This window comes from Marmota monax, unplaced genomic scaffold (genome assembly GCF_021218885.2).
Source record: "Marmota monax isolate L192 unplaced genomic scaffold, Marmota_monax_Labrador192_F-V1.1 WCK01_AAM20220418_F8-fsc00073, whole genome shotgun sequence".
In the NCBI taxonomy this organism is placed as follows: domain Eukaryota; kingdom Metazoa; phylum Chordata; class Mammalia; order Rodentia; family Sciuridae; genus Marmota; species Marmota monax.
This window is the reverse complement of record NW_026692846.1, coordinates 7,004,322-7,030,720: the sequence shown is the minus strand read 5'-3', so window position 1 is coordinate 7,030,720 and position 26,399 is coordinate 7,004,322. Positions and strand designations below refer to the sequence as shown.

Genomic DNA, 26,399 nt, shown 5'->3' with positions numbered 1-26,399 from the left:
AGGCTGTGGCGTTCCACAGAGCACAGGCAGAGCAGGTGTAGAAAAATCCTTCAGGGCCCCAGGGTTTGGGGAATGGTCAGTGGACACTGACTTCAACCTACTGCCTTAGCACCTGGCAAAACTCAGCCTGTCCTTTGAAGCCCTGAAGCCATCACTGACTTCTCTGCTGCAGTTGTGGAGGTCCCAGGTGCATCTTCTGACAGAGGGCTGCTCCCTGTGCCTGGGAAGCGCAGCCACCTCTACGGACTGCCAGGCCGGAACTCCTGGGTGACGAGCTGCAGGAAAGGGCTGAGAATGCTCCACCCAGCCTCCTTGAAATCTCGTGGAGTATCAGGGAAAAGTGTGAAAGATTCCTGAGAAAAGGGAAGCAGGTAAAACCAGATCTATGAGCAAGCAAAATCAGATGAAACCTCTCCAGGAGGAGGGTGCCGCAACCGCAACCACAGCCACAGCCACGGTTGAGGGAAGACAGCTTCACACAGGTGGCCACACCCCAGTGTCATGGCCCCGGGGCGTCCTGCTCCTGGCCAGTGAAGAGCTGCCTCTGGGGCAGTGCAGGCAGAGTGTGCCCAGAGGAGAGCTGTGGCCACGCAAGGCCAAACCTCACAGGGCACCGCCCTCGAGGGGGAACCAGGAGCCCCAAATACAGACATGTTACTAACATCTCCCACCCAGTGGTGTACTCTGTCCCTTACCATAGCCACCAGAAAAAGCATTTAAAACAAGGGGTAGCATCCACAGACAAGCAGATGAGAATCTCATGAGCAAGAATTAATCTATATCTAGAATTTACAAAGCGTTTAAAAATTGATACCTCAAGTGAACAGATCTCACAGAAGATTCTAAAAGCAGAAATAAATGACAGACTACAAATGAAGCCATCCTCCAGATGGATGAGAAGACAGAGCATCTATAAAGGCCCAACCAGTTGGGAACTTGGGAATTCAGAAGTCAATACGTGGCTGTGGATGGAGAGCTGGGAGGGACAGGGCAGAGGAGCAGGGGGAAGGCGGAGCCGGAACTCCAGACAGGAGCCACTAGATTACTAGAACAGGAACACAAAGCTAACTAAGGGAGGAGAGAGGACTTTTGCAAAGACAAATTCATAAACTAAAGAAAGAGAGTTTATCAATCACATTGAAAGGGCATTAGTTTATGCCAAAAGAGGCGGGACTACAGTGGGTGCATCTCCCACCTGGTGGTATACTGGGGAGGACAGGGGAGGTGAGAGGAGACCAGTGCTGGGAACAGATTGCCCAGCTTTCTCGTCAAGAGGATAAATGCACCTGACATGGTGCCACACCCCTGTGATCCCAGCCATTCGGGAGGCTTAGCAAGACCCCATCTCAAAAAGGGATGGGGATGGCTCAGTGGTAGAGGACCCCTGGGTTAAATCCCCAGGATCAAACAAACAAACAAAAGATAATCCTCTGACTCCTTAACATTCCAGTGAGGAGGCAGCCTGGTTTGGGTGTTAAACAGGCCTGACTGTCCTTATGACCTTGGTCCCAACAGTTCTTCTATGGAGAGTCCTCAAACCTCTGAGGGCTTTGTTTTCTTGTGTGTAAAGGAGCTGGAATAATGTCCACTTAATAGAATTGTCCTCAGGTTAAATGAAATGCTTGCATATGAAATGTTTGCATTATTAAGATGTGATAATTATGAACTATAGGTATAATTGTGAACTATATACTAGTGCCTTCTACGTGTCAGCCGAGTTAGTAATATACTAACTAATATAGTAATAGTGCCTTCTATGTGTCAGCCGACAAGACACTTTGCAGTCTGACCCATTTACCTCTCAATGGCTGTCCTCCTCTTTCATTTGCTCAACTACTCTGGTCACCTTGGTTAAAAATCTTCCTCCCTCATACCTTCTTCCTGCCTCCCAGCAGAATCAGACTCTGACCCCAGGCACACCTGGGTGCTGGGCATGCCTCTGTGCTGATGCCTTCATCTGTCCTGCTGAAGGGTGTTTGCACACCTTCAGTGGATTCTTGATACCAGAGATCAACACCATATTTGTTTCTGCATCTGCACTTTCCAACACAGTATTTTTTGCACATAGTAAGAACCCAGAAATATTTGCTGAACACACGATGGAACTTTAGCTCAGGACTTCATTATGCTTTTTTATTTTAAGTCTATGCAGCATTCCAAAAGTTACTGCCTTTCAGCCCTCCCATCTTACTCCATTGAGAATTGGAGGAGAAGGAGATGCCCCTTGTTCAACTTGGCCCACTAATATTTTGTCTTTTCTAAATTGAGACAGGTGCATAGCTTTTCAACAATTGTGTTGTATTCCAGTCAGTGTACTAAACAAGTGTTTACTGAGTGTGTCTGTTGTACTCCAGGCTGTTCTGAGGGAGTTGAGGTATATCTGTGAAAACAACAGACACAAACCCCTCCCTTAGAGAATACACATCATACGTGGATGTATGGTGTCTTTGGAAGGAGGCACATGCAGTGGATCAGGATCACCAGGGTAGGGCACTGTTTCATCCAAGCAGACCTTGCTGAAATAGCATCTTTGGAACACAGGTGAGAAAGGTGAAGTTAGCCGTGCATATATTTGCAGGTTAAAGTGTTCCTGGCAAAGATAACAGCTGGTAATAAGAATGACTGCAAACTTGGTGCCCTCAGCACACAAGATAAATTTGTTGTCAACTGAAATGTAAGAAGACTTGAGTGGAGCAGACTTAGGGATAAGGTCAGAGGCTCAGTATATTTTGGCCTTGTTAAATTTGAGCTGTTTGTTAGACTTAGAAGTTGAGATATTAAGTAAGCAGTTAGAACATGAATGTAAAGCTCAGGAAAAATACCTAATACAGAAGCCACACATTTGGAGTTTGTGCTGTTTAGGTTTATTTCAAGTCAAAAGATTTGTTACAACACCACCAAGGGATTTATTTTGTGAATAACGAAGGAAAAGGCTCCAGGGTCTGAACTCTGGGACACTCCGACTCCAGGGAGAAGAGGAATGAGCAGATCGACTGATTCAGGAAGCCAGTGACAAGGAAAGGAAGCCAAGTGCTGGACTGTCCTGGAGGCCACATGTCAAAAGGAGTCATCCTGTCTGTCTAAAAATTACCAAGTAGTCCTGCGCCCTGAGCACTAGGGATCGGTTACCTTGACAAGGGATAGGAAGATTAAGGGGAGGAGTAAGGATGATTGCAATGGATTTGAAAGAACAAAATAATATTAGAAACTAAAAGAAAAATCACAGGAAGTAACATATATGAAATTGAAAATTCAAGTTTTTGTTGATGATATGATCCTAGGGTATACTATGGGAACAGATGGAAACAGGAAGCAAGATCAGTGAACAAGAAGAGTAACCTGGGGTTAAGAGGCCTGCCTGCCGGAAGGATCTTCTGCCATATGCCAAACCCTCTAGACTCAGGATGGTGCTGCTGTTGGCAGATTGACAGTTAGGTATCGCCGGAGGCACGAGTCTTGGTGCTCTGGAAGTGGTGGTGGTGTACCTGGGTGGGAGGAGGGGAGGGCTTAGTGAGGAGACTGCTCACCCTCCTCTAGGCCCCGAGGTACTTTTGTTTTGGGAGGCGGAGACCTAGAAAGGGCTGCCAGGAAGAGTGGTAACTAGAAGTAAATCAAGTTTACGTCGACCAAGAAGATTTCAGAGACAGAATGTAAGGATTGGACATTAATGAGCCATAAATTTCAGAGGCATGGTAGAAGGAGTTGCAGAGTTGGGCAGAGGATAAGGATAGCCAGGGGATGTGGAGAACTGCAGGCACGCTGCAGTGAAGTGACATTATGGTCTGGAGCTTCCTGAACTGACATGAATGGAAGTGAGGTGCCTGGTGAGATTGGTTCCACTGGCTTTCAAGTAGAAGTTGGTGGGCAGGTGCCAAGAGGTTGGGTAGATGGAGGTAACTGTCAGGAGTTTCTTGCTGACTTTCTGAAGGGGTGATCTTGGGAGGAGGGGCTTCATGCTACTTGGAGTCTTGCTCAGTTTGTGGTCTTCCTGCTTCCTCCCTAGATAGAGGGACAAGGCCTCGGGAGATGTGGGCTTATTCCCAGTGCTACAGCTTGTACCTGACTCCTAGCAGGAGAGGATCAGAGGGACACATCATCTTCTAATGCTCAGGGCTGTTTCTTAATTCAGGTTGATGGAATCAAGAGCCACTGCAGCCTGGAATCGTGCTGAGCCCTCAGGCTTCCCTTGACCCCTGATCACGTCATCTATGTGGAAAGAGGAAGAAAAGCTTGGGGTATGGCCATAGCACATGTAAGAGAAGGCCACCCTTGACCTCCTGAGGGAGGGGCTGCCCCTCAGTCCCTTTTGATAGAGTTGAGGAGTATTCAGCCTCACTTTTTGTTACCTATTAGTACTATTATAAGTAATATCCTTTAATGGAGAGATTTTTAGAGTTTTTTCTCCTTTGCCATAGCTTGGGTTTTTAGCTTATCCTTGGGAAATAGGACACATCTTTGGTTAATAGACATTTGAGGTGCAGGAAATGAAATGCTGTGAAAGCAATTCAGATGGAACTGACAGGTGGGAGAATGGGGCTCAGCTGCTCCCAGCTTCTTGGCTTGATGACAGTCTTGCAATAAATAATCAGAAACTGGGTGAAATGATAGCAAATGTCAGTTTCAAGTTTTCACTTGTCAAAACTAAGATTGTCTTATCACCGAACCATTGCTAGACCAAATTACACCACCTTTTATCTTCCTGTTCATCGGAAAGCCTGCTGCACCTCCCCCACTTTTTTTATGCTGAGCTCTGATAAAGCATTTCACAGGCAAATTTCCAGTGTATGCAGATGTTCACTACTGCTTACTTCATTTATTAAAGGAGGCTTAGTTATGTCCACAAGTTATTGTTAGACCCTTCTGATTATTGATCTCAATAATGTGCATTTGTAATTTCAGGTTAAACAATTGAGAACTTAGTAAAGGAAGTTCTTTTCAGCTTCATGAAAAGGTTATTCTCAGATCTGCAACAGAGATAAAATTCTCAAGAATACCAGTTTTCTTCGCCTGAGGTGCCATTATGTTATTCTGACCTTTGGAAATAATACCAAGCTTTTTTTTAATTTAGTATTGGGTTTCTAAAAACCATGAGCCAATTTATTTTCAACAAAACTAGATGTTATTTGACTACTTTAGTAACAGATGCTATGGGTGAGCCATGCAGGATGCTGGAGCTGTTAGAGGGTGGGGGCATCTAGATGGCCCCTCACCTGGATGTGTACGCACAGGACCTGGTGAGCAGGAGCCGCCTTCCCCAGGTGGCCCTGCAGAGGCTGGAGCTTCGACTCAGGTGTCTTGACTGATATTTACCATCAACGTTGTATCAAAAGACTGGACAGAATCTGAATTTCTGTTTTCAGGACAAGAAAAATACTCTATAAAAGCATCCTAGTGTTTAAAGCTATGGTGTCTTATGTAGGAAAACCATATTGTTGTTGGATTATCTTTTTTATTTATTTTTTGTTATACATGACAGCAGAATGCATTTATGCACTTTGATATATCATACATAGGTGGGATATAATTTCTTCTTTTTCTGAATGTACATGTTGCAGAACCATATTGGTCATGCAGTCACATATATACATACAGTCATAATGTCTGCTTCATTCTACTCTTTCCTATCCCCACATCCCCTCCCCTCCCCTCACATCACTTCCCCTACCTAATGTAAGGTAATGCTATTCTTCCCTGGTACCCCCTACCCTATTTGTCAATTAGCATCTGCATATTAGAGAAAACATTTGGCCTCTGATTTTGTGGGATTGGCTTATTTCACTTAGCATGATGTTCTCCAACTTTAACCATTTACAAATGCCATAATTTCACTCTTCTTCAAAGCTGAGTAATATTCCATTGAGTATATACACTATATTTTCTGTATCCATTCATCTATTGAGGGATGCCTGTGTTGGTTCCATAGTCTAGTTATTGTGGATTGATCTGCTATAGACATTGATGTGGCTGTGTTCCTGTAGTATGCTGTTTTTAAGTCCCAAGGAGTGGGATAGCTGGGTCAAATAGTGGTTCCATTCCAAGTTTTCTGAGGAATCTCCATACTGCTTTCCATACTGCTTGCACCAATTTTCAGTCCCACCAGCAAAGTATGAGTGTGCCTTTTTCCCCACATCCTCACCAACTTTATTGTTGCCTGTATTCTTGATGATTGCCACTCTGATGGGAGTGAGGTGAAATCTTAGAGTAGTTTTGATAGGCATTTCTCTAATTGCTAGAGATGTCTGAAAAATTTTATCTGCTCTTTTTTTAGTGAGACCTTTTTTTCTCACTTGTGTTTCCTAACCCTAAAGAAAATTAGGACCACAGAAAGGGAGAGGAGGGATTTGGGGCAGTGAGAACTGATACAAGTTGCTGTAATCAGGCGATACTGTTGGGCTCTGACTTCTGCTCTGAGCATGAGGAGAAGCTCCATTTGAGCCCCAGAGGAGCAAAGAAGAAACTTCTGGAAGAGTGACATGGCAGAGCAGAGGACAGTAGGACATCTCATATGTTGTCCGCCACAGTGAACAGCAGTCCCCTCCGGCACAGGTCCAGCACAAGGCAGTGGCTCCCTCCCGAGCTTTGGGAGCTGTGTGCCTAAGCCTCAGGGCTGAGTGTGTGAGAGCAGATGTTCTTATGAAGTTAATGAATGAATTCTGCTACGAGCCCACAGTCCCCCATCATTCTTTTCTCATTTAAGGACGTTGTACTTGATCATCTGTTGCAATAAAAAGCCTTGAAGTCTTTTTCATCCTAATATTTATTTGGTCAGCAAGTCCTGGCAGTTTGACCTCAAAAATATCTCTCACATTCATGTCCTCATTCACTCTGTCATTTTTCCACACACAGACCAATCCCTGCTTGTAGATGGAGTGAGGGCCTGTCCACTAGAGGCGGTGGGCGTGGTGGTGCAGTCCAGGTCCTCTCAGACTCCCCTCCTTGCTTCTGAATTTTCTGCGAATGCCACCCTCAATTCAAAGACCATTTTTTTTAAAAAATTCTGTAGCTACATGTGGCTCTGTGGAAAAAGTGCACATTGCCATTTAGTATGATAATCAGCGGTAGCGGTGACTCTTCCATGCCTGGGAAGTATTAAAGAGCCAGTGGCGCTTAACACGGCGCATTCCAGCAAGCTTTGGTTAGGGAGAAATAGGACTTTGTAGTGTGTTACGTTGTGTGTACTTAATTGTAAGGATGCAGTTAAACCAGGATAACAAGGTGTGCCCTGTGCTCTGTACCTGGAGGAGGCACACTGTACTAGGACTATTCAGGACTAGGCACTCTGTCAACTTACTAGCTCTGTTTGATGGAACTACTCAGACACACAGATACTTCAGCCTGTTTCCAGCCTCTGCTTTCTGTGCGTACTATTGCTTCTGCCTAGCCGGCCCTTGTGGCCACTGCCTCTGTCCCTTCCTTCTCCTTGGCCTCTCTTCACCTAAACCCTCCTGGCCTTTCAGAACTTGCCCCAGCACTGCTTTCTCTAAGCAGCTGTCCGGGGCACGTTGGAGTGGAGGAAGAGCCCCTTCTCTGTGCACCATTCCTCCACACATGCCTGGAAGGGCCTGTGGCAGGCTTGGGGGATGAGAAAGAGGGAAAGCATGCTGTCATGGGCGCCGGCCAGCCCTGACGGGGAGGCTTCTCTGCAGGTAGCAGTAGGCTGAAGTCCAAGCAGGAGACAGCCTGGAGGACAGGAGAAGAGTCCTGCTGGCAGAAGACTATTATGTGGGAGGACTGATCCCCACTGGCTCGTACATGGTGGTTGGAACTGGAAATCAGTCATTTACCTGAGAAAGGGAGCATGAGGCAGCAGCAGGTTAGGTTCAACCCAGGGTCAGGGTGTTTGTCATCAAGTAGACTTGGTATCCTGTTCTCCGTGAGATCCTGGGCTGGCTGCCCAGCCTTCCAGGGGAGGAATATCCTAGCTGTGAGATGGATGAAGGTCGTCTGGGGCTGGGGTGCTCCCACACTGCCCAGGGAGAAGTCGGCAGGGAGTGCATCTTCCTATCCCAGCTGTCCCAGGTGTGAAACAACTGGGTTACTTTCCATGTTGAATACTCCTTATTTGTTATTTTGAAGCTGAAATGGTAGAAATGATTGTTTTCCTACAAAACTGAGTAGAAAAGAGTGGAGCCTGGGGATGTGATTGGAAGCTCTTCCTCAGATACCCAGATGCTTATGGTACTTCAGCTTTGTGTACGTGTTTTTGCATATTCAGAATGGCAGTGGTAACAGGCTCTCTCCCTCTTGCTAGCTCAAGGACATCGTAGATCAGAACGTAGATTTTCCTGTACTTGGAACAGATCCTCAGCCTGTGTGACGGCAGATTCATGGCCATGTTGCTGCCCTACTGCACGTAGTCATTGACACCAGGCACCTTTTGTCCACCATTCTGATGATAATGTAATAGCACTGATGAAATGAAACATTTGATGTTGGTCCTTGTTTGTAATATCTTACAAAGAGAAGTGCCCACAATTCACACAGCACCAAGCTGTAGAGTAGGAACCTAAGGGTCAAAGAAAAACTGGAGCTTTCTTCTGTTGGAGATAAGAGGTGCTGGCTGCCTGCCCCACCCACACAGCACCTAGCACAGGGGACCAGAGCTGTCCACACAACCCAGGCAGCCTATTTGCTGCAGACCCCCACACTTCCAGGGCAAGTACCACCTCTGGTTTCGCATGCACTCTGTGTTGATTGACCAGATATTATAGTTAAAATGCCAAACACTTTTATTGGATATTAAAATTTGGGAATTAAGAGAGGTACCTTTGATAATCCTAAGCTCTGTCCTAGGACTGTCATCTCAGGGGGAATTTCTTTGACTTCTCAGCCCTGGTCTTTATTAGTTTTTAGGATACTTCATTGGACATGACTTAAAGCTGCCAAATCATTTTGTGCTAACTGTGTTTTCTTTTGTTTGTGCAGTGGTGCTGATTACTATGATTATGGACACGGACTCAGTGAGGAGACTTATGATTCCTATGGTGAGTAAGGGCCAGAGTAGCAGTATAGAGATAGGGCAGGTAGCTATCAAAGACCTTGGAGATCATAACTCGGGCGAAAATCCGTACTTGTCTTGACTATGGAACCACAGCCTCCTCATAGTTCCTCTGTGCATATCTATTTTCAGAGGCTCCTTTAGCATTTAAATGTAATATTTAAAGAGAACTAAAGACTTACAGAAAGTTGCATGAATTCAGATTCTGAGCTTAGATTTCTGTAGGGTCGATAGCCACGTGCTGATCCAGTTTAATAGAGTAGTGAACTGAACTGTGGACATTTGGTGTTGTGGGTCTTTTGGAAGTGTCTTTTGCTTCTTGAAATGAAGCCGCTGAGGCTGCATCTCTAAAGTAACTCTCCCACCCCATCTGTATGTTTTCATTCATTCCTAGTTCAAGGCCTCAAAAAATCCCACTGGGAGTTGTTCCTAAAGGTTACAAAAGCACTGGTCCAGGAAGGAGAGATGAGAGTTATCAAGCTCGTAGGCAAACTACTCAAGTCCTTCTAATTCAGTGGGAGCTAGTAGAGCTGCTGGGGAATTCTTGTCCTGAGACTCAATGTGCATAAAGATGACAGGTTTAATTAAGAGAATCGGTGGCAGCAACAAAATGATAGTAAGAAGCGCCTTTGTAGCAGGGCAAAGAGATCAGAGAAGCCGGGCTTTCTCGGCTGCCGAGCTCTGAGAAGGCTGTACCGGTGCAGGTGAGTCAAGATCCTGGCTAATGGATGTTATGAAAAGCCGTTTCCAGTGTTCCTTTTGAAGTAGGTTTTGTTGTGTCACCTGCCCAGAGCTGTGGTGACCGCATCTGGGCCTCTTTTTTTTTCCTTTTTCTTTCTTTCTTTTCCTTTTTTTCCTTCTTATTTGTAACAAACACTTAAGAGAAATACATTAGCTTGCTGACTGCTGTCTACTTAAATTGATGCGAGTTAGCTAGCGGGAATGACGTTGATTGCATGTTCCTATCAAAAGAAGAGGTCATTTTAAGCATTTTTCTTTCACAGCTTCTTAAATTGGTCTCTGTGGACACATGGCTTTTAAATTGCTGTGTGTTGCAGCAGGAAGTTAACTGTTTGATGCCAAAGGCCTGTAGATAATTTGCTGAGAATCCCGAGGAGGAGCAGGTGTTTATTTCCAAGAGAAAAGATCATAGAACGTCTTTGGTTATCCACGAGTGAGTGGGGTTTTGTGGGTGTCGGGCCTGTTCTGGGCCCAGGCGGTCCTCTGGAGGCCTACTTCCTACCAGGGCAGCTTTCCTTTAGTCTTTCTATGAAAGGGCCAGAGAGGAACGAGACTCCCTCTCTCTCCCTCAATCTTCCTGCTCCCATTTCATTCTCCGCTTTTTCTCCTTCTGTTTTCACACATTATCTGTGTTCTCCCTCTTCATTGTCACTGTTTGAAGAAGCTGCAGTGATCCTCACCCCTCCATTTCCCACTCATAGATGTCTCCGTGTTCGGCCAAGGGCAGTTGAGTCTTGCATGGTTTGTGAGCTGTGGTTGTGGTTGCCGAGGCGGTTGGCAGATCAGGTGCAAGCCGTTTTCCTTCCCAGGTGATTCTTTTCTAGTGAGATGGTCGTTTTCCAGTGTGTGTGGTTTTCCTAAGGTGAGACCCTGGGGCTGCTTCTATGGGTGCCTCAGAAGTGTGTCTCTTGATTGTGACATCTGCCACTGGTTTAGGGGCGAAGTCACATTCTGATAGATGAGGCCACTAGGTCCATGGCAGTGACTAATTGTGACTCATCTTCCCGATTACAGGGCAAGAGGAGTGGACTAACTCAAGACACAAGGCACCTTCATCGAGGACAGCGAAGGGCATCTACAGAGACCAGCCATATGGCAGATACTGATTGTACTGTCTGATGTTGTGAAATAGCCAATCTCCACCCGTCCTGTATACTGTTCAAAGTAATTTTTTTCTATGAACAATCCCTTTTTAAATAAATCAAATGCTTAAAATATGAATGGATGGAACTTAAAACTACTTTGTTGAAACATCAACTTGGGCAGGAAAAAAAAGACATGTAAAATTTTGTTATTTCCAGTCTGTATATGAAAAAATAGGTCATCAAAAGGAAAAAAAAATAACTTTGATTAACTAGTGTTAAAACAAATAGGTTTACTAAATATGTTAATCCATTCTTTTAACATAAGCCTCACCTTTCATTTTAAAGGTTTCCATAGAATTTAGTTATTTTATCTTTTAGCCATATGCTAGTTTTTTTTTTTCTCTTGCCAACATGCGTAAAAAGGGAAGCCAATTATAAGTGCAAATAATGTGGTATTCTTTTGTAACTCAAGTCTTGAAATGTTCTGTAGTGTTAAGCAAAGTCTCCTCTTGCTTGATACTAAATAAACTTTTGAAAGAAATTTCGTGTGTGTGAGCTAACAATTTTATGTTTTTCTTATTTAAAAAGGCCTTCATAAATAGTTGTAAACAGGGAAAGAATTCCTTTAACAATGCTTGTCATAAAAGGGTCACACTAAATATTGTACAACTTACTTTAAAAATGGTATAAAATTAAATGTACCATTATATGCTCACCGTAGATCTAAATGCTGTTTAAAGAGTCCAAATGGTATCAAGCTGCTTGAGTGGCACGTTAAAACTACGCAAAACCAAATCTTGTTTAAAAACTGGTTTTAAAATAACTACTGGATTTTCTGGAAAAGATGTGATCAGTTTTCATCTTGTTGAGCGTTTTTTCACTAGTGCAACTTTGGATTTTTTATGAAACTTTTGGTTCCTTAATGAACACCTCGCTCCATGCTGGAAGCAATAAGCACAAAGCTTTTAAAGACATTCTGACTGGACTAATTGAGGTCCACTCGCCAAGGCTGAGGATGTGTAACCCTTAAACGGTCTTCATTTTCAAAGGTAAATAAATCAAATAAGATTTTAATCTCACTTAATTTATCTTAATATAACTAATAAAACCAGGGAGATTACAACTTAGCAAGTTTCAGTATCCATTTTAGAAAGGCTTTAAGATCACCTAAATTCTCATTTTAAAAAGTTTAATTTGTTTTAGTAATCTAAAAAGCCTTAGTTTAGTCAGTTTAATTGGGGCCAATTATTCCCTATTAAATAAATGTAAAACCTCATAACTAGTTATTGTAATACATTATTTGGTTAGTAGTTGAGGGCATTCTTAAAACTGACAGATTTATAAAGTTATTCTTTAAATCATTTGGCTTAAGTTTTTGTTTGTAGATTATATAAAATGTTAATTTTTATTTTCAAAAGGTTTTCTTCTCTTTATTTTGAGTAAAAAGATCTTTTCTTTTGTTAGGAAATATCAGCTGCCTTGGAATATCAGAGGAACCGGTCATGACCTGGAGCAAACCGAGGTAAGAGTCCTTTGCAGCGTGATCCCGAGCTGTAGGGAAGGGCGGTCTTCCCCATGCTGGTTCCCACTGCCACACCAGTGACCTAGCAGATTGACTCTTCAGGCCAGAAAAGAAGCTGCCCGCATCTAAACCAGTCAGGCCCAGGAAGCTATGTTGTAAGCTATGGAGATTGGAGGCTCAGGCCCTCACAGTATTTAGATATTCGGATCAATTTCTTCAGTAAACATAGTAGCCTGGCCAATAACATGAAAAGGTTTTCCATATTATTAAGTGGTACAGAAACTATTTTTCTAACCTTGTGTATAATATGATCCCAATTTTATTTTTGTACATATATACGCACATGCAAAAAAAAAAATTAGGTCTGCAGGAAGTTTTTGACAATAATTATCCTAGTCTCGTGAAAGTTTTTTGATTTTTTTATGCTTCTGAATTTTGCAAAACAAAATATCACTTTCATAGAATGAGTGTTATAAAAGGTGCTTCATAAATTATTTCAAAATTCTTCAACAGAATCCAGAGATAGTAAAGGAAAGGTTGATAAAGGAAAGGGATTATTAATTTGGTTTGGTCAGATATTCTTGCTTGGCTCTGAACCATCAAAAACACTGTGCAGGCCCTGATCTTGTTGACAGTTTTGCTTTCTAAGTGTTGCTTTTTGAGCTCTATGATTCCTGCGTGACTCTGGGCAAATCTTGCTAGATTCTACATCAGCGCAGTAGGAAGGGTGCTTGCATCTCTCATCATCCTTATACGTCTAAGTGAGGTGATAATGTGAGAGCTGTGTGACTTGAAATGATGCAGCTGAAGTTCACTTGCCAGATGGGATTCACATATTTGATATGAATGAGAAATATATCAGCCAAATTTAACTGAAACAATTAGATGAACTTTCAAATGAAAATAATCCTCTTCATCATTCTCTTAGACCACAAGAAGTCAGTCCATTGTCCTTGTTGGGTTTGGACTTCTCTCCTTGCACAGAAAGGGAACGCAGCCTGTGCCACGTCTCCTGAGCACGGGATGGGTAGTCTTTATTGTTCTTCATGTTGCTTTAGGAATTGACTTTTATCAAATAACAAATGGAGGCATCTTTTTTGGTGTTTTGTACAGTGAAAATACATCTTAGAGATCTGTGGGTCAGAAATATAATCCTGACTGCAATCAAAATACCATCAGTGCCCTGTTCTTACCTCTGGAGGCTCCAGTCGATGCTAGCTTCTGGAGGCCACCTTCATTCCTTGGCTCATGAGCCCTTCCTCCACCCATTGAGCCAGCCAGTACTGATCTGATCCTCTCTTATTGCCACCTCTGTTGTTCCATAAATGTCAGTTTCTTAAATCAGGAATTAGAGATAGGCAGAGGGCCATTGCCCAGATGGTCTTCAGAGCTAATTCAGGGAGTTATCATACATCTTTGTGCTTATTCTCAGTTTTTAGAAGACTTCCCAGCTTCCTCAGCCTGTCGTAAGCCCAGGAAGGTCCCAAGCGCTGTGGAGTAGGAGCCCTCCCTCCTGCTTTCCTGTGACAGTCTCCTCTGATTTAGAAAAGACTTTGCCTTGCCTGATTTCTGCCACAGGAAGACCCTCTGTGGGAGCCAGTCCTCTCGGGTCCCTAGGGGAACATAGCATTCCTCCCAAGTCTCCTTCTCCTTGCCATTGCTTCCCCCCCAAAATCCATTTTTATCATATGACAGCAATTATTAAGTATGAATTCAATACCAGATGCAAAGGAGGCATTGGGAATACATAGATGTACAAGAAATCGGACCCTCTCTTCATGACCTCATGGAGGTGATGGACTAACAAACCCTATTCCTTTGCTCATAGAAACTACCCCGACCTGAAGGGATCCTCAGCCCAGTGCCCTCCCTTCCCAGGTGTAAGCTTCAAAGTTGAAATCACTCTTACAGCCCTCATACCTGGTGACTAGGGGAGCTGAGATTTGTCTGCCTTGACCCAGAGTCCTCGAGCTCCACTGTGGGGTCTGGCTGCACTGGCCCCTGTTCAAGGCTTCTTAAGAGGAGGTGCTTTCATTCCTGTTAGCTTGGCATCCCTGGGAGTCTCTCACACATTGCATCAGCTGACATCATGACTGATAACCGACCCTCTCTGCCCCTGTCCTGCAGCTGCCCAGGTTCCTTCATGGAGAGTCTTTGGTTTAACTTAGGTTTGGTCTGTACTCAAGAAGTTCTGAGCAGATCAGTGTGTCAGCACTCACTGAGAACATTTGCTGAGTCTCTGCTCTGCTGCAGGTAGTAGGAGTACAGTTAGTAAGTCCTGGTTCCTGTCCTTGAAGGTGCCGTAGTCTGCCATGGAACATGTAGGAGGGGAGGCGTCCACAGGGCTGTGCCGGGTACATATTTGGTGCTCTGTAGGTGCATGGAAGAGGGAAGCATACCCCAGGCAGGGTGGTTAGAAGGTGCCAAGCAGGGTATTAGAATCCATGAAGAGAAGATGACCACATGGAGCATTCACATTCCAGCTGTCAGTCATTAGCTTTGTAGCTTGGGTGACTCCACCTCCCTGAACTGCAATTTTCCCACCCATAGAATGGGCACAGTGGTGGCACCTATTTCAGCATTGCTGTGAAAATTAGAAACATGCCTGGCACAAATAAAGGTGTTTGCTTTAATTTGTTGCTTTCCATAATTTTTTTTTGGAATTAAAACATGGTCATCTAGGGAACTTCAGTTATACTAGATAGAGACAGTAAGATGCTATAACTTGGTCGGCAAGGGACACATAGTGAAGGGTCTCGCAGGTCCTGCTAAGAAGCTTAATAAATAACATGCGGCCGTTGCCTTGTGTAGTGTTCACTGTGCCTTGAAGCTTGCCCTGCTCTATTCCTGCAGGCAGAGGCAGTGCCCCCTTAGACTGAGTGCCTTCCAGAAATAACGTTGTGCAAACCATCAGTCACTTTGGTTAGTGGACCTATAGCCCACCTGTCAGTGAGTGACTTGAGAGACAAAGGCAGGGGCCCTAACTCTTCCACCCTCCCAGGGAGTACGTCTGTGAGAGGAGAAGACGTGGTCACATGACCAGTGTGATTCCTGATGGCAGCATGCAGTTGACTGACACAGCCTGTGGCCATTGTTACAGTTCAGAAGTCTCACTCCCTCATTTCACCTCAAAGTTAGATGTGCTGGTCACTGTATGGAGACAGGTCCCATATAGAACTGATGATTTAAAGAAAAATTATAGAATCAAAAGTTAACCACAATATAAGCCACTTTATAGAATATATGTGATGAATATAAATAATAAAATGTTTCTTTCTAGGCAAATATACTGTTTATATAGCTGATCAGTGTTTGGGGAATAAAAAGGAATAAATCCATCATTTTACATAAATTAATGTGTTTCTTCTTCAGTGTTTCTAACTTTGACTGGAAAAGGCTGTGGGTCATTTTCCAATCTGAATTTCACCCTCCCTCACCTAATGGAAACCCCTATCCAGTTGAAGTTGATTCTGAATCAGCTCCTGTGTCGAGAACCTCAGCTGTCTGTTTCAGTGATTGGCACGCACTGCTGACGACGTTGTTCATTGGGTCTTCATGTGATGAGCCTCAGTGGTGTTCAGGATGTGGCTCACAGACCTGGGCTCTGGGTGGAGGCCCTGTGTGCGCTTGCTGCCTGCCTCTCCAGGACTCCTCCCTGTGACCCAGGCCTGCCCCAAGGAAGGCTCGGCACAGCACTCCGTGCCAGGCATCCTGGGCCTTGCCTGTCCTGTCTGGGTCTGGCTAGTCATTTGGCCCATCCACACTTGCAATTGAAACTTGAAATATCCCTCACCCAGAAGCCCTTCCCTGGCCCCTTGTCTCCACATGGAGTCCCTAATCAAGGACCCTCAGAGAGCTGTATGACTTCAACCCCAAGGATTCTGTCACTGGCTCCATTCCCTCTTCTCCCCTCATCAGAACATAAACTTTTATATAATCTAATCTAATATAAACATACCTTGTCATGTGACTGGTAAGTAGAGAGTGAAACAGCAGTCAAAGTGGTGAAGGAGGTCACTCTGTGAGGTGACACAGTGTCCTGTGGTGCAAAGAAATGGACTGGGACGTCTTTGGCCTTACTGTGTCACAGGTTATTAAGTTCTATCATACATGTGACATTTGACCACTACTGGCAGGATCTGTGTGTCTGCTACCTAATAGTTCTGGTGTCTGACACTCAAAACAGGGAGATGGAGAGATGAGCCTCGTGAGGTACACAGGGCAGCGTTGTTGTGCTGGACTAGACCTCCGCTCTACTTGATTATCTTATTCCTACAGGAAGCAACCACATCTTGTTTAATTTGACCTTCAAATCCTTGCATCACACACACACACACACACACACAGAGAGAGAGAGAGAGAGAGAGGCAAGAGCTGACCAGGTGCTCCTGGAGGAGGGAAGGAGTGAAAAAGTGGACTGAAATTCCTAAAGCACTAATAGTGGGTACTTCTTGGGATTAGTTTGCTTTCTTAGTGGAAATGACATATTTACTTCTGTAACCATTGATTTTTTTCAATAGAAAAAGGAGAAAACCAAAATATGCCCTTTTTTTAAGGTAATACATGTGTTTGAAATTCAAAACCTCCAGAAGAGGTTTTAAACCAAGGAAAATTGCTTTTAATCCCCACTCACCTCCAGACACCCTCAGCTGGCTGTTCATGTCTTCACTCTTCCTAGGACCACGTCTCTCCTGGGCCTGTTCACCAGGGGTGAGCACACAGGGCTCAGCAGGGGTGTTGGAAGGGCTGGCCTCTGTAGTGGCCAGCTTCCTGCTGAGCTCTGGATGCACCAGGTGAAGGACACAGAGGAGACCCCCACTGGCACTTCCCTCCACAGTATCTTTGTCACCTTTTCTTCATATCTGCTTATCTAAATCCTGCTGGTTCTCAAAGGTCTGCCCTCTCTCCTCAGTCAAAATAGCCCCTTATCTCTGCCTGCATTTACTGACTGATAGCACTCAATTGGGGACTGCCTGATTTTGAGCTGCTAGCTGTGAGTTGTCCTTCCTCCCTCAGTAAGGTCACAAAGGAGTCTGTTACATTTTATAAACCTTAAAGAACATAGCCACAAGCCCTTCAAGAAATATCCATTGATTAATTAAGGATCAATAGATTTACTATACTAAGGGTTTGACTTTTTAAGGTTTTAGTCTTTAAATTTAATCAGTTCACATCTGATTCTTCCTAGCAGTAGTGCTGCTTTCTGGTGTGGACCCAAGATGTTCATGGTATCTTTGCAGAAATAGAAGGCTAGATGAGGCAGAGATGGTGCAGGGGAAGGGGATGGGCCTGGTCTGAGGAAGGACAAGATGAAACCGGAATGGTGTTTTGGAAGTTACCATCTTTCCAGCAGCCAGGGAAGAGAAAAATACTAGACATGACAGACGGGCTGCGGGGCTGTGGGGTGGTGACCAAGATATGGAATGGCAGTGCTTGGCACCTGGAAACAGTTGCTGGACTACAAGGTGCAGGAGATTGAGGGAGGGATGTGCATCTGAAGAGACAGGAAGGGGCTGGTTCTGGGAGCCGTGAACACTGCGACAGGTGTCTGCGGGCCCAGCTTTCTGTGAGCCCCCAGTGTGGTGTCTGGGAACAGGCTGGAAGCAAGCCTAGCAGGGACACTTCTCCATGTGTGGGACTGATCTTCTGATTGCCACCTGGTTTGCAAAATAATGGAATTTTGCTTTGTATGGTACATCAAAATAAGTCTTCCAGTGTCAGTTAATGAAAGATTTTTTATACATGTCTGAAAGTTTAGCCTCTTAACAGATATCAGTGACGGGAGGACCTTGCGAGGTGGACTCAGGAGAATTTATTTCATACTTTAATATCTGAGTTTCCGTGTGACAGGCATTGCTGTCCCAAGTCAGGCCCCATGCGTCACGTGGAGAGTGGTGTGCTCATCACCCTGCTGTGGGTCACCCACTGGTACTCACTGTGAACATGTGTTCTGTGCCCTTAATTCCAATGATTCTGTTTTGCATTGTTTCCCAAATTTAGCAGAAATAATGTTAAATTTCTCCTTACCTAATTGCTCTGCCTAAATTCTGCAGTTTCTAGACAGCATATAGTTATTAGTAGTTTTTCAACGTATACAAATACATTTTGTTTTCTCTCTTTCAGGAGCTTCCCTTCTGTTTCTGGACGGTTTAGGAATAGTCGACTCACCACCGTGCCTACTCAGTAAAGGAATCCACTTGGAAACTTGAAAATCGTCCTGATTTATTATGATTTTTGCACAAATATGTGTCCTGTTAGATGTTTTTAACTAAATACTAAGCTTTTTAATTTGTAAGGGCTGTTTTTTAAAAAAAGGAAAGGAAATCCTCAGAACCAAAGGAAAAGAATGATTTGTATAGTAGTTAATAAAGGCTGCCCTTGGAAGTCTCTCCTGCTTTCATGTAAACACAGAAAGCCTCTTGTTCGCTCGGGAGAGCTGTGAATAGCCGCCACCCACTGCCCAAGGCGGGAGGCCACACAGACTCCGGACTTGAAAACCATTTGTCCATCTCAGTTATGAGCCAATAAATATGAAAGCATTTGGCCAAAATCTCCTGTCACATGAAAGGTTAATTACAGAGGCTGGGGTAGGAAGCAGAGTGGCGGGGACAGAGAGGAGCCTAGTTTCCAAGCCTCTCTGGTTTGTTAGGGACACACAGGTTGCAGTCCCTCTGGATGGAGTCACTCTGTATGCGCTTTGGGCGTTCACTGGTGGGTTGTGATTTTAATTCAGTGCACCCCAGAGAATCAGCTTGATTTCCCTTGCTGGAGGCTCACTCAACATGCTGCCTGATCTTGGAATTTTGAGAACAGTCTTGCGCATTGGTACATTGTCACTTTCTTGCCTCAAAGACCTGGCTCCTCAAGGCTTCCCCTTTTACAGTGAACCACGTTGCTACTGTTGGTTAACCACAGGACCACTTGGAATGGTCTTTCTCTTGTTGTCTCGTGATGCATCCAGAAAGCAGCTTGCTGCCCCTGCAGTCTGCACCCTGAGATTTGCTGGAGGTGCAGTTCTTCTCCTGGGAAGGCTGCCTGTTGGAAGGGGCACCGTCGCTGCCTGCAGTGAGCAGACGGAGAGGGCTGGCTCAGGAGGGCTGTGAGAGCACACAGTGCCCCTTTTGCTTGGATTAACTTTTAATGAATAGGAACTTTAGGGGTGGACTGTTGTGAATGACACCTTTTCACCTGCCCAGTCACTGAAATGGTATCAGCCTATGAGAAAGCCCCTGGACTTGAAGGGCCAGTGCACCAACTGTCTGTTCCCTCCATCTCACTCTTCATACCTGGATTTGGCCCCTTATTTTACTGCCCACATGACGTCATTCATTAAAAACACATTTTTCAAGAACCTCTCTTCTGTTGGGGGCTGTCTTGCTTAGGAGAGGGAAAACTGAGCACCCAGAGGGAGTCCCTCCTGGAGACACGTACATGCCTGTGGTAGGAAAGGCCATCAGCCTCAAAGGCATGGAGAGCATCAGGACAAACCTAACGGAGGTGGTATAAGGTGACATTTTTAGCAGGAACCTTAAAGAGTGGAGAAGCGAGCTGAGTCCAGACCCTGGCAAGTGCTGTGGTCCTGAGGTAGCAGCATGCTCAGGAGCTTGAGAAACAGCAAAGTAGCCGGTGCAGGAGGGGTGGGTGAGCAGGGACCAAGAAGAGTAAAAGGGAACAGGCATGCTGGCTGCAGCCCAGCGCTCTGAGGGTTCTGTGAGCTTTTGTGGCCGCTGCTGAGGGATGGAGGAGCTAGACAGAAGAGCAACATGACCCAGGATCACTGGCAGTGGCACTGAGAAGAGGCTGTAGTGGAGCAAGGGGGAGAGACCTGTTAAGTGGCCCAGAGGGGTAGGAATCCAGGGTGATGCAGAGGCTTTATTCCAGAGCCTCTGAAAATATAGAATTGCCTCTTCCTGAGCAGAAAAGATGATGGGGAGCCAGTGATACGTTAAGTGGGAGGTACACATCTGGGGGGTTATTTCTCAATGGGAGATAGAAGTTCGAGAGGCATTAGAATGTTGATGTCCTTTGAAGTTATACTGTGAGTGTGGAGATCAGAGAACACACCCCTGGGATGTTACAGCACTCCCAAGCCAGTAAGATGAAGGGGAACCAAAACAGGACACCAAGTAGGAGTTGCCACTGGGTGAGGACAGGACCAAGGGGAGTGCCCTGGGAGGAGGCTCCTGAGGGAAGGGTGTCTAGGGGGAAGGATGTAATCCTCTGCAGTAGGTGGGTGGAGTGAGCAAGGACTGAGATGGCTGGTGGCCTTGACTGACCTCTAGAGTGAAGGATTGGAGCAGAGTGGAGAAGGGGTTGAGAAGAGTTGTTCAGCCAGCTCTCCCAAGGTCCTGCTCTGCAAAGTTTTAGGGGAGGCTGCAGAACTGAGTGTGGGGCCCACACAGCAAGGGGAGGGGCAGGAGGCCGGTGCATGGGACAGAGGCCAGCAGATGGGCATGCTCTGTGCCAGCAGGTCTCCTTGCCCTTAAGGGAAACCTGTTTTAGCTAGTCTCCTCAGGCATTGCTTCAGCAAAGGAAAGGAGGTGCAGCCTGTTGCTGTTGGGGTGTGGATTAGGGGGAAGCTGGTTCTGCTTCCACACTGGGCTCTTTTGACACCGTTGCTGGTGAGGAGGTGCTTCGTTACTGCTCAGCAGGGCTGCTCTGGCTTCAGGAGCCTCTGCTGATACTGCCCTGACTCCACAGGCACAGTGAGGGCCTAGTAGCCTGCGTATAGCTGAGCACTAGTGGATAAAAATCCTCTCTCCACTCGGCCTCCCTGAGCTAGCCCCAGAGGGCAGCAGTGGAGCACCTGCATCCCAGCTCCCCACTAGCTTCACTACCACCACAGTGGGTGTCATTGCCACCAAGTGGATATGAAAGTCCTGCCTCTCCACTTGGCCAGAACATTCCTTGGGGCCCAGGAGCTCTGCATAGCTCTTCACATAGACTGAATCTTCCTAGGTACCTCTTACATGCATCCTTTTAGCCAGTCAGGACAAGCCACACACGGAATGAAGATACACTCACAACTTGCTCGGTTACGTGGAGGGGGGCCAAGGCTCTCCAGCCCTGCAGGGATGCACCCAAAGCTGGAGGAATCAGTCTCTGTGTACCTGAGACCCACCCAAAGCCCCATAACTATCTTGGAACACTCCAAATTTCCAGGGAATTCATGCCATCCTTTATGACACCCCCAGAAGCTCTAACCCACACCCAGCCCATGAGGACATCCATGGGTTGGAGTCACACGCTGACCTGTGCCTGCCACAGGCCCACACCATCATGCACACTGCTGATCACTGGTTTCTTGTTTTTCTTCTCTGTCCCACCACTGACCTTCACAGTCTGTGTGCATCCTCTGGTGCTACGATAACAGAATCATCATCCACTGGTAATTTATTTATTATTGTTCACCTTCCAGGAGACTGCAAAGTCCAGAATCAAGAGAACTGCAGATTTGGTGTCTGGGGGTTCTGTGCTTCCTAAACAGCCCCTTCTGTGTCCTCACATGGTGAAGGGGAACCTCCTCTAGCATCTCATTATAACAGGAACCCCACTACCAAGGGGGGTCCTCCTCTTGCTGCTGTCTCCCTGAGTACTGGGCTCCAGGAAATGAGTTTTGAAGGGATATCTATCGACATCCGGGCCACAGCAGCCTTCAAGACAAACTGCCTTAGGCAACTGCATCCCCAGGTCTCAGCTCAGGGCCTCCACCCGGGCAAGTGCTCTTTGAATAGCTGCAGGAACACACAGTCCACCACCTGCAGCTGAGGGTGGGTGAGGAGGAGTTGTTCAGCCAGAAGAAAACTATGGAAAGAGCCTCTGAGTCGTGTCGCAGCCCGGCTTCCTGGCTAAGTTGATTTCGGTCGGTCCAAGAGCACCAGGGTTCCTCCTTGACATCCTCTCTCCTTCTTATTAACAGTTTTCAGTCTCCACAGGCTGAAAATAACTACTCCAATATTTGGACTTAAAGGATCCGAGTGACTCAAATGGTTTCAAAAATAGTAGCTGAAGACTTTTTTCGGCGTCTATTTAACTATATCAGACTCTACAGCCACGTTCAAGGTGACGCCTTCGTGAAGTTGTGGAATTACTGTTGCTACCACACCAAGAGATTGTCTCCTTACTGCAGCCTAAGGATTCTGGCCTCAGCGTGACCAGTCTTCTGCAGAGTGGCCAGGCTGCCCTGAGTACGCAGGAGCTCTGGCAGAGGGGTGCTTTGCAGGCCCCGCAGCTCCTCCCTCCCCTGCGCTCTTGCTCCCTGTGAATTGCAGTGCGAGTGTTCTGGCAGCCCCGCACCGGGCTTCTGACCGCTTCCCTGACGGCCCACCTGTCCCCACCCACCTGTCCACAGACAGCACCTAAACAAATGTGTATTATCAATGCCCCTCCAGCCCCCGGCCGCTCACTCTCACTGTCCTGCCCTGGCCCTCAAATGCTCATCCTCAAACTGTGCTCCTCACTTCAGCTCCTGGAGGTCACCGTGACAGCGTTTCCCAGGGCAGATCTGGCGTCACTGGTCCCATGAAGGCTAGTGCCTGGTGTGTGAGCCACCGATGCCATGTGACAGTGATGGCAGACCTCCACAGTTAAGAGAATGAAGGTTTGTTACCGCGTCCACTTCCTTAAGGCCTGGGCCTGGTCAGTCTCAGGGGCAGAGTCAGGCTGTCAGTGGGGCTGCAGTCACTGGCTGGCCCAGGGCGGGGTACATCTACACAGCTCACCCCCATGGCAGCTGCCACAGCTCTCCACACCTTGCCTCGAGGGCTTCTCCAAATCCAACCCACCTGACTGTCCTCACAGCAGGACAGTGGCCTCCCTAGAGCCACTGGTCTAAGAGCGAGTCCACGAGTGGGGGATGCAAGGCAGAAGGCACAGACTTTCACATCCTGGCTGCAGAAGTGCCTTCCCTCACTTCTGCCAGGAGCAGGAGAAGCACGGCCCTGGGGGCTCTTCCTGGAGGGCAGGCGGGTCCTCCATACCTCTGTGCCTTAGAGCCCTCACCTACAAATGTGGGTGGTGGAGCCACATCCTAGGGACGTTGCAATGTCCCAGCTCACACGCCAGGCCTTCAGATGGGGCCTGACGCGGTGACCTCAGTGCTCTCGCTCTGCCACCCTCAGGGCACCTCTTCTCCCACCCATCTTCAGTGCAGCCACCCCACCCCTGCACAGTCCCCCGCTCCACAGACCCTGGGTCTTCCATCATGACCTCCTCCCCCTCGTGTTTCAGGGGGAGGTCAGACCTTTCTGCGGGTGGCTGCTGCAGAAGCATCCTTGCTGAGGCTCCTCGGTTCCCAGCCCCTCTCAACCTGGCTGTACTTTCCTTCGTCCTGCGATGGAGTGAACTACCTGAGGAGCGATCCTTCACCACTCGCACCCCTTTGCTGCTGTCTAGTTGCCTCCAGGGTCCTGTTCGAGCCCCCTAGTCAGCCCTGCAGGCCCTTCCCTCTGGATCATCTCCCTCTCCCGCTGCTGCTCCCCTGGGTACCTGCATTCCAGGCCCGCTGGACTCGCCTGTGCAAACAGCCTGCTCCTGTCACAACACATGCTGGGTCCACTGCAGTCTGCATTCCTTGGACCCTTAGAGGTGCGCCTTCCTCCCTGCTCCCCACCAACTGGAGGGCTGTTCCTCTGCCCTGAGGTGCTTGCCTTGCTTGTCCACCCTGCCCCAGCCAAGCACCTGGAGTCGGCTGTATGCCCCATAGGTGCCTCCCCTGGCCCAGGTAGGGAGAGCTGGCTGCAGGGTGTGTAAGCAGAAGGGATTTGTGTTGATAAGCTCCTTCCAAACCCCAGTGAAGCAGGAGCATCTCCCTAGAACCACACTGGGTAGGCCTGAACTTGAAGAAGGCAAAACAGACTCGTGCGAAGCTCCCTCCCCAGAGGCCCTGGGGCTGGCTGCGGAGGTGGTGGAGCCGGGACTAGGAGGAGCACCGTGCACTCTTTTGGGGTGAAAATAGCCATGCAGACTAGATGCATTTTTAGAGCACAAAGAAGTACTCTTTTAATAGAAGCAGCTATTTTGACAACAGAAATGATTCCTATGTTCCCTGGATCATTCAGATCATTTTAGAACAGAAAACGTTGAGGCTTTGGGGATGGGTGATGCTTGGACTGCTCTGAATCCCTTTCAAGCTCCCACATGCCCACAGCCAGCACGGGGGCTGCTTAGGACAAAGTAGTGAGCTTGCCAGCCAAGCCAGACATCTGCTGTCGGACATGGGAAGTGGAAGTCTGATCTGTTTGGAGGCATTATTTGTGTTTGGAATCTATGGGGATAATAGACAAATAGGAGTGGAGAAATAAAATAGGTACATACATAAAATAAATGCCACACTGCCAGGGGTTTCTCTAAAGCCACTTCTAAGAGCCATTTACATTTTAGTAGCTCTGTCTTTGTAGTCAGGGTTTTTGTAGACCCAGCACCCACACAGGGCTGGAAGGGGAGATATGCTCCCTGGTGCTGTGGTGGCTGCTGTGGAAGCCACTGTCTGTCCAGGAGGCAGGGTGGACAGAGGGCCTCTGGCTGCCGTTCTGCAGAGGGGCTGTCTCCCTCCTCACCCTACCGTGTGCATGGATCCCTTTGGCTTGCCCAGGACTCTTGTCCTTTTGGAAAAAACCCCGCATCCCTCAGAGGTGGCTTTCTGTATCCCATGCTCCTCTCCTGTGGAAGTAGCCCATAGGCACCCCCCACACCGCCCCCCGCCCTGTACTGCCTCCTCCACAGCAAGGTGGCTTCCTGGGCTGAACGCTGTCCCCAGAACCCTGCCTCCCTCTGTGATCTGGGATGCTCAGCAGCCTTTCCCCCCTCCAGCAGGTGTAGCCCAGAGTCTGCCCCATGACCGCCTGCCTTCATTGGTATGCCTGGGGCAGCCTTGGCCACTGCACACCATGTGACTCCCAGCCTTCCCTGAGGCTCGCGTTCTGCTGGGCTTTGGTAGGAGTCCTTGCTGCTCTCCATCTTTCCTCCTGCTGGCTGTGAGCCCTTACTCCCCGGGCCTGGCCCTCTTTCTGCCTTTCTTTTTCCCAGGATACCTACCTCCTCTTCTGCTGTTTGCCAGGCTCCTCTAATCAACAGGAGCCATTGGCCACTCCAAGAGCTCTTCTGCCTTAGATTCCAACACTGAGTGTGCCATCTCAGCCCTCTTTCCTCTCTGCCTCTCTGTTCTATCCCCTGGTTCTGCAGAGCCAGGTTGTTTTCAACTTTCATTCTGCATCAGCTAAGCAATGTGGAAGTTCCATCTCTGAGCTCATTTCTTTCATCTATAAAAGGGGCGTGCCTTGCTAATGACTCTAGAACACTGGAGAGACTCTCAGATGGCCAGTGTGGACAGACGGGATGGCACCACTGTGCTTCTCGGTTCACCAACTGCTGCTGGAGCGCCTGCTCTGAGCTGGGCAGACTCAGCAGGGCAGAAGCTGGAGCAGAAAATCACACACACACACACACACACACACACACACTCTTTCCCCAAACCAGAAATCAGAGAAAGAGCATTTAGATTTCTAGTCTAATAGGATGTTTCAGCTGAACAAAACCCAGGACCATCTCAAACCAAATACTGACCTGCTAATTAACTTTCCACCCCAACTTCTAAAACCATGCCCCAGGAAGCCTCCCACAGGGTCAAGGGGAGACCAGTGTCCAAGCCCAGGGAAAACTCATTTTTGTACCTGAACAGTGTGCAGACAAGGGGCTGCCCCTGACTCCCTGTTTGGGCAGGAGCCACCCCTGTGAACTTAAGCTTTCAGTGCTGTGGAAAGACGATCACAGAGCACACGCCTTCAAAAGAGAGGAGGGCAGGGCGGCGCGGCGAGGGGATGCTGGGGATGCGGTGCTGGCTGTGAAGGTCAGGGCGAAGCCACTTTGAATCCTGGGCAGGGCGCTGCACTGGGAACACTCCAGATCGTAAGGGTCCAGCATTCCCAGTGGGCACCACCAGCTATTTCGAATTGGAAAACCTGCTGCAGGCATCACCCCTTGGACCACGCAGGCTTGGTTGAAACCAGCTGTTTTCTTCCATCCTGAATGCCTCCGTCTGAACCAAGGGGTGCAG

The 26,399-nt window shown here is 47.2% G+C and overlaps 1 protein-coding gene across 4 annotated transcripts in view; it reads left to right on the top strand.

Moving 5' to 3' along the window:
• Khdrbs3 (KH RNA binding domain containing, signal transduction associated 3) overlaps positions 1–19,697 on the top strand; it is a 178,299-nt gene extending 158,602 nt beyond the window's left edge. For 3 of the 4 annotated variants that reach the window (XM_046449199.2, XM_046449200.2, XM_058580868.1), the window contains exons 8-9: positions 8,926–8,984; positions 10,754–11,365. In XM_046449199.2, the coding sequence (XP_046305155.1) occupies positions 8,926–8,984; positions 10,754–10,845 (151 nt within the window). In that variant the 3' untranslated portion in view covers positions 10,846–11,365. Of the gene's footprint in view, positions 1–8,925; positions 8,985–10,753; positions 11,366–12,288; positions 12,347–18,469 lie in introns of those variants that run through there. The other variant, XR_009227193.1, reaches the window with a different exon arrangement.
• The last annotated feature ends 6,702 nt before the right edge of the window (positions 19,698–26,399 follow it).